This window comes from Mesitornis unicolor, unplaced genomic scaffold (assembly GCF_000695765.1).
Source record: "Mesitornis unicolor isolate BGI_N332 unplaced genomic scaffold, ASM69576v1 scaffold9703, whole genome shotgun sequence".
NCBI lineage: Eukaryota > Metazoa > Chordata > Aves > Mesitornithiformes > Mesitornithidae > Mesitornis > Mesitornis unicolor.
This window is the reverse complement of record NW_010175331.1, coordinates 27,582-35,808: the sequence shown is the minus strand read 5'-3', so window position 1 is coordinate 35,808 and position 8,227 is coordinate 27,582. Positions and strand designations below refer to the sequence as shown.

General features: G+C 51.8%; 1 protein-coding gene across 1 annotated transcript in view; it reads right to left on the bottom strand.

Moving 5' to 3' along the window:
• Window positions 1-8,227, bottom strand: part of PVRL1 (poliovirus receptor-related 1 (herpesvirus entry mediator C)) — a gene marked incomplete at its 5' end in the record, with an annotated part of 15,228 nt that overhangs the window by 3,074 nt on the left and 3,927 nt on the right. The window contains one exon of the mRNA XM_010181343.1: window positions 6,585-6,736. Coding sequence (XP_010179645.1) covers window positions 6,585-6,736 — 152 coding nt within the window. The remainder of the gene's footprint in view (window positions 1-6,584; window positions 6,737-8,227) is intronic.

Below are 8,227 nucleotides of genomic sequence, written 5' to 3'. Positions count from 1 at the left end.
ACCCACACAGCTTCCTCCCTCCGCGTCCACCCACCACACTCCCCCGGAGCCTGGAAAAGCGAGCGGCTCTGGGGATGCAACGCCAAGCCCCGGATGGGGGGGACGGAGACGAGCGAGGCGTGGGTGACCCAGACAGGATGGGGACAGGCTGCTCCGGAGGGCACACGCCCGACACCGCCGCTGGATGGCGGTGCAGACCGCTGCTGGCCCCGGCGCCAGGGTGGGCACAGCCGGAGCCCCTCACCGTGGCCGCTGGGCTGCTGCGAGCCGCAAGCCCGGGCCGAGCCGTGAAGGGAGGGGAGGGGGTGTCCCCGGCCTTGGGTTCCCTTCGCAAGGGCAGGCGGTGAGCAGGGAGCAGTGTGAGCCATCCTGTGCCCCCCACCCCCCGCATGGGCACAGCCTCCTGCCACGGTGCCGTGGATGGCCAGGTTAATTAATGACTCCGGACAGGCCTGCTCTCGGCCAGGTTAATTAACGACCCGGGACAGGTCTGCTCTTGCCAGGTTAATTAACGACCCGGGACAGGTTCAGCTCTCAGCGGGCGTTGCTCCACACGCATCCAGTGCTGTCAGCCCTCACAAAGCGGGGATTTACCCCTCTGCCCACCGAGTTTCGTGTCTGGGGTGCAAAAGTGAGCAGAACTGCAGGCTGGAGAGAGAGGGGAAAGTGTGGGAAAAGGATCCCCTTTTTGTGTTCCGAGGGGTGCGTGAAATTTCTGGAAACTGGTGCGATGCCTGAGCGTGCTGGGAGCCCCATGTGAAAAATCCATTAGGAAGAGTCTGGAGAGAATTAAAGCCGCTGTGAAAAGGGGACTGGAGAAACAGGAGACAGCAGAGCGGAGGGAGGGGGAACAAGCTAGGCTTTAATGCCAGCATAAAAGCCTGCCCCCCCTCCTGCTACCCCCCAGCCCTCATAAAAACAGGGAGTGCTGTATGAATAGGAATTAAAGCAGCAACACTATCTGCCCGCTGCCCAGCTCTGCCAGCTGTTGCATTCAGCCCTGCTTCCTGTCCCCGTGCCAGGAGCCGGACCTCTGGGGTGGCAGCTGGGAGCGTGGGGAGACGGGGGATCACCCTGGGCACCCGGCCCAGCTCACAGGTCCTCTTTGATCCCCCTACGAGGCAGAGGGCTCAAGCATCTCCCTGCAGCACCCAGGGGCACAGCAGTGCTGCCGCTGCAGAGACAAACCAGGCCTTCCCCATCACAAGAGCGGCTTCAAAAATACACATTTTTAAAATCGCATCTTTCTTTTAAAGGCTGGTTTCCAATAAAAACGAGACATATGCAAATCATCCTGCCTGTCCATCAAACCATTATCTAATGCTTTTTGAACCTGCTGGCCAACTTCAGTGGCACCCCCACAGAAGAAGAAGGAGCCAAAATTATCCCTATCATAAAGCTCCTGGACAGAGCCGGAGTGAGATCCCTGGCAGAGGTGGGAGCTAAACCTCATTAGGCATCAGAGAACCCACAGGGACAAGAGGCTGCTCCCTACTGCAGATCAGAAAAATAGTATTTTTAGACACGAAGTAATTCTTCTATGATATGCAGATCCACAGGAAACCAGCTTTCAGAAGCCCTCCTGCTCATCACACTGCTTAGATATTTTAAAAGATACTACTTCCTATGGATACATTTTTTCTTGAAGTCACATTTCCATCCTTTTCCCTTCAATCATAAGGGCTGAAGAGAAACCCAGCACCAGCCAAGATTCTCACTGTAGCTATGGGTATTGAGGAAAATGTCAAACTCCATGAGAAATTACCTTTTGGACATGTGTCAGCCCAACCGCTACTTGCATGAAGCTCCTTCAGAGGAAGGCCCTGGATTTCCTCCTGCCTTGCCAAATCAAACACCTGCTGCAATGGGAAGCAGAGGCCTTTGGCTGGCTCTCGCCAGGGCAAGCAGGAGCCTTAAAGCCGATGGGCTCAGAGAGTTTCCCAGTTCCCAGATGGCCTCAGCAAATAGGGTGGTGATCGTGTGGTTTCCTCAAGCAGCAGATTGCTGACGGCAAACTTTCCGTGCCAGTACAGCCCACGCCAAATTATCCCAGGACTTTGACCCACTGTGTTATAGATGTATACATGATGTGAAGAGAGGGAGGTACCTCCGGACCTGCCTCAGACAGGGCTGCAATTGGGGAAGCCCATTGCACTGCTGTCCATTTTCCTTCGCAACAGCCCTTGCACCTACGTGTGCCCATCTCCAGCTTCAAGGGATCCTGCCTTTCCTCTCCCTACCAAGGATTTCTGCTCTCCTCATGCAGAGCAGGGCCAGGGGGACAGGAGGCGGTGGGGGTGGAAAAACCACTGGCAACTAATCCAGAAGTTTAGCAGCTGCCACTGGCATTTCAGAGTGTGATGGCTTTTAGGCCAGATGCCAAACGTGTCTTAGGTTTTAATCTCTCTGTCAGGTCACCTATCGCTTGTCAATCAAGCGCTGCTCCCACAGAGGCCGCTGGCACAGATGCCAGCAGACAGGATGCAGCAGACCCCCCTACGTGCCATCCAGAAGGTTTAGCACCAGACGGACCCCCCAGGCTTGCTCCCCTTTAGCCCCCGGCCCTACGTCCTCCCACCCAAAGCAGCCACCAGCTCTTGCTGGTGCAGCGTGACTCACCCCTGGCCTTTGGGTGCACCTGCTCTGGGCTTGAGATTTAACGCTTCCCGGAAAGGATGCTCTGAGCCTGGAAAGGGCGCTCTGAGTACATAGCAAAGGCCCGCTGCTGCATGGCAGAGGGCCCCAGCGAGCCCCACGGGCTGTCTGCAGTGACCTTGCTGGGACGAGATCACTGGTGGTGTGTAAATAACTCCCTGCTGCAAGCCAAGCAAACAGGGGACAGTCAGCCCCTGCCAGCCTCTCCTCCCCCATCCACAGCTTGACACACATCCAAGGCCGGGGCTGCAAAGCTGCCTGCCCACAGCCTGGGGCAGGGAACAGCACAGAGCTTCCCATCCTCACACCAGCATATCATGTCTCCTGGAAATCTAAGGGGTGTAAAGGTGGGGCTACATCAAGCAAGCAACCCCAGCTCCCCCAGCTCTAGCACTGTGATTCTCCTTTGGTTTTGATGTTTCTCTGGTGCTTGAAGGCCCGTGGGCAGAAGAGACGTTTAAACAGCATCTTTCTCCTTGTGCTTCCTCTGGCTGAAGCCAGTACACAAGTGCAGGAATGTTCCCCCACATACACACACAAATGCATGGGCCAGGGTATGTATATGCACTGCTGCACGCAAGCCCACAGAGCCAAGCACGTTTTCATAAATACATGCATATTCACACATGCCAACACACTGATGCTCTTGCGTCCTGCATGCACACGTGACGGTGCAGCAGGGCATCCCTGTGCAGGCATGCAGGCTGAGGAGGCCCATTTGTGTGCCAGGATGCAGGCTGGGGTCACACACGTGTGTGTATGTACATGACCACCTCTCTGTGCGGGACCATCACACCCGTGTGTAGGCATGCAGGCCCAGGCAGTCTATAACCACAGCCTTTTATTATGTCACCCAGCCGCCTGTAATAAATAGTTACACGTCACACGACATGGCTTGCCTGCGACTGACAAAGGTCCTGCAAGGCAGGAGAAGCTATTATAGGAACAGATTGCTGGAATAAAATATTAAATTTCCACTTATCAATCTCTTTAATGCGCTATAACTCTAATAGAAGTGTTCAGCCTTCTCCCCCTGAACTAATCGTCCTCCCCACGAGGGGACTGAGCCAGCCCTGTACTCCTCCTCTCTGGGAGGAAGGATGCTGGGTGGCAGAAGGGGGGAGGTCAGTACCCAGGGAGACAGGAGGGGGAAAGCCGCTGCAGGGTTTTCTCTGCATCAGCCTTCTGTTGTTTTTCTCCCAAGGCTGGCTGCTCACTAGATTGAACTCCATTTATTGCAGCTCTTGAAAGAGGTTTCGTGGTCCACTGACAATCCCTAAATTGCCTGCAAGACCCAAACAAATGTACCTGTAATAGCTGAGCGAGGACGGCTGAGCCCTCCCCAGCAGTGGCATAATAGGTCCTTAGGGAGAGCTGGATAAACATATTCAGATCCTATGAATTATTAAAAGCATGTTTTTTATGTGGTGGAGCCCTGGCCTAACAGCTTGGCTCCTAATCCCTCCTCATGGGGCAGCTGCTGGTGCGCCCCTCCTTCCCTCTCATTTAACCTCAACCCCACAATTTGGACCTTTGGGAATAAATTGAGATTACAGGCAGGCAGACAACAACTCAAAGTCATTCCCCAGAAATCCTGCCAGGCCTTGCTTCCCTTGCCAGCTGTGCCCTGATCAAGCATGGGAACGATGCTCTACCCGTCCCCTGAAAAAATGCCAGGAAGGGAGACATTCACTGAAGCCTGGAGGAGGAAGCCAGGTCCATGTAGGTGAGTTGGTGCAGCCCGCCCAGGCTGCAGTGCTATTGTGGCTCCGAAACAGATAAAACGCTGGCAGGTGGCAGCAGGAAATATGAAGAGATGGCTGTATCTCGTGTTTGGAAACATGTGTCCTGACAGTGCAGGAGATACGGGGGTGGTTGGATAGGCAGAAGGACTGCAAGAAATGGACATACAGGCTATGCAGAAATGAAAAATGAGACATGGTGAAGAGAGCGTGTTCCTCTCTAAGTCTTCTGCAACACCGATCCCATCTCCTTCTCTGTGTCTGGGGAATGAGCTTGGAGGCTTTTTCCCTCTGATTACTGCTTCAGATGTGACCCAAGGTGCTAGTTACTGCGTGGGATGTTTTTCTACTGCCGATGGGAAGCGAGTCTGCTCAACTTGTACCAGGCAGTTGCCTGCACTGCCCCAGAAACACAGTGCCTTTGGTGGCATGTCCCATGAAACGGCCAGCAGCTGAAGGATCTGGGCAGGGCTGGGCATCGCGGGTGCTGCCCGCCCTCTGTCCTGAACAGAGAGCTTTGTTATTCCGGTGCCTTTCACTGGCAAATGAAAAATCCCCCAGAGAAAAACATACACCAGGAACAACACAGCAGGCAAGGATCCAGGACAGGAGGTGTGAATTAAAGGCCTGCTACAGTGATAATGATCATAAATAAATACTCGGTAATTAGCATCTAATTAGCACATCCCATCCATTGACCTCCAAGCACTTGGATAGAGGAAGATTAGCCTGGTTTACCCATATTACAGAAGAGGTGGCAAGGGTGCCAAACACAGTGTTATTGCTAATTTGAGGAGGTCAGCTGCCCAGGCCTCGTCTTTACGCGTGCTCAGCACTTACCGCTGTACAGAGCGGGTGGACAGAGATGGAGGTCAGCCCCTCTGAGAAGCCCATTTCATGACTCTCAGGCTGGACAACTCCAGGGACCGGGGTGGCTCAGAGAGGTGGCCCATTGTAACACCCCATGGCCCTTGCTTTGAACCTAGCTGCAAGAGTGGCTGTGTGCCGCGGTTTCTGCTGCCTGCCCACCTGGCAATGGTCCCAAGCTGGGGTGTAGGGGGAGCACCCAAAAGAGACCAGCGCTGAGCCCCCACACCGCTGCTGGCCAGCTGGGGGGCCAGAGGGGTCCCTCGGCAAGCTGTCACCACGCATGTCTCCCGGGCAGGCAGCGCTGCTGCATCAGATGGCCATTCCGTCCTCTGTCCCCCAGAACACGGAGCTCACTGCAGTGAGGTAGTGCTCCAACTCACTACTGCAAGACCTACTTCCATCTCTTGTGAGACCCACAACTGCTGGTCATTGCCTGTCACCAACCCACTGACAAAATGAATTGCTCCTTTTATCCCACAGTAGTGGGGTAAACCTCCCTTCCCTGCTCTCAAAGCACCCACAACCACTTTTCCCTTGATGCCCTGCAATATCACTTTGTGTGTCTGAAATCAGGCTATTGCCATATGTTATTTCTTCTGTTTAACCTATTTCTTGACAACACTTTATCCCCCTTACACTACCTAAGCACAACCATATGTCTTTTCCTCACTTCTGTGGCTATGCTGATTTGCAAGTCATCAAATTTCTTCTTCTGTCCCATATGACATCACATAGCATCACTTCCCATTGGCTGCATCCTGTGATGTTATTCCTTTCTGGAGCCCAAAGCTAAAGTGCTCACAGCCTCTCGGCAATCTGTGGCAGCCAGGTGAGCAAATGCACAGACCAACAAGGCATTAGAAGGAGCAGAAATGAAAAATTACGAGAATTGCCTAACATCAGAAACACTAAACATCATTCTGAACAAATGACTCATCCATGTCATGCTTTACTGCCTCAGTGGCAGTCTGTATCCTCATGCCGGTTCTTCCTTCTAACAAATATCTCCCTGACATGTCTTTGCTTTTAACTTTTCCAGTGATTTCTCTGAATTCAAAGCCAAAGACAAGGGGGAGACAAATTGAATGTATCTTGGTATAAGAAAGGAAAAGACAACAAGAGGAAAGGAGAAAGAATCCAAGCCAAACCAGTGCTTCCTTTGCACCATGAAACTCCTGACCCGTAGAAGGAGACACTGGTGATTAAGACAGAAGTTAAGGAGATGTAACTAACAGGTAATTGTCAGCCACTCACACTTTCCTCTCCCCACCTCCTCCTCCTCTTCTGTCTTTCAAAGTGCACCGAGTGTTTTCCTACCTGTGACATTGACTTCCACCAAGCCTGACCGTGTACCGATGGCGTTGGAGGCCTCACAGATGTAGGTGCCGGCCACGCTGTAGGAGACGGGCCCTTTAAAGTAGATGGTGTTGTTCTGGATTTCCACGCTCCCTGGCAGAGTTCCGTTTGGCCTAGGGGAAACAAAGACCATGGTTGACCCCAGACATGACACTCAGTAGGGTCAAGCAGTATTGCAGGGGTGACGCTGACACGCTGCTTCTGGGCTTGTCCTTAGGCAGGTCCAGAACCCGGTGGTGGTGGCTGGAAAATACCCATTAATGTATTGAATATTGAAACCTCAGACAGCAGCATTACAGGAAAGAGTCAGGAGAGTGTCTCCAGGGTAAATCCATTGCACAATGAGCATCACGTTCTTTACATGGGTTGGGGTTTTTTTTCCCTTCTCTGTGATTACAAGGGAGATCAGACGTATTTGGGTCACAAATAGACCCTCAGATTTGGCTAACGGGACATGGTGTGCTTTCAGTCTATGTTCTCCCCTGTCCAGGAAACAGACTTGGAGCTTTAAAGTGGTTCATTTTCCAGCACAATCCCCCAGTAGGTACAAGCTTAGGGTAAGATGGCCAGGGCTCTCTTTTGTTTCGGGTGGCTCACCTCTAGCAGGCTCATCTTCAGAATGCTCCTCCATCCCTGACTTTCCATTTGATGGAAAACACAGGAATGAGACACCAACCTGACCCTGCTTTACTCCAATTTCCTGCACATGTAACTCTCCTGGGCAGCTGATCAGCCAGTGTTAATTGCAATTCAAGCTTGAGGAAAGCAGTGCCGATTTAGAACCCTGCCATCTATGACCTGCCCGTGTCAGAACAGTCAGATAAGTGTGAAACCAGAATAATGCAAAACTAAGTCTAGAGACACACAGAATAAATGAGGAAAAGCAGATTAAAAAAACAAAAAATCCCTGTGCATTAGGAAAAGACACACATGGCCTGGTTATTCTTAATTACTGAAGCAAAGTAAAGTAATTACTTCTCTTAGGCAATTAAAAATTACTCAAGTAATTCTTTCCCCTCCTCCCATCAAAAATGTGCACATATTGTCAGCAATTTGTAAGAAACAAAAGGGAATAATGGGGGTATAATTAGGTTTGTAAAGAAGTGCCTAAACGCACATGCACACATTTTGCATGTCTACATATACACATAGGCACATATGTATAGCAAACACATTAGTCTTTCCCACCTACATCAAGTCAGTGATCCCAAAGCTGATGGAACAATAGAATAGTCTAATGTTGGTCCTCTGCCTATGGGTGAATTAGGGCTCTGAATCTACAAAGACAAGGGCACCTCTAAAACTTGTGCTGTGGGATGCTAAAGAAGGCTATTGTTTCCCCTAACAGCTCCCCTGACTGTTGCTCATCACCATCCAAATAAGAGGAGAGGAAAGCCTTGCTGGTTTTCACATTCCAGACAGGAGCAGCACATCATCAGCAGTGTTTGCTCCCCGACCCCCAGAAAGGGGAGGCAGCACATGGATAAACCAAAGGTGCTGGTGGCGACTCCTCTGGCTGCCCAGCCAACGACGTGAGGAATCAGTTTGATATTACCAAAGTGGCACTGTGGGAAGGAAAGGGATGGCCATGGATCTTATTCTCA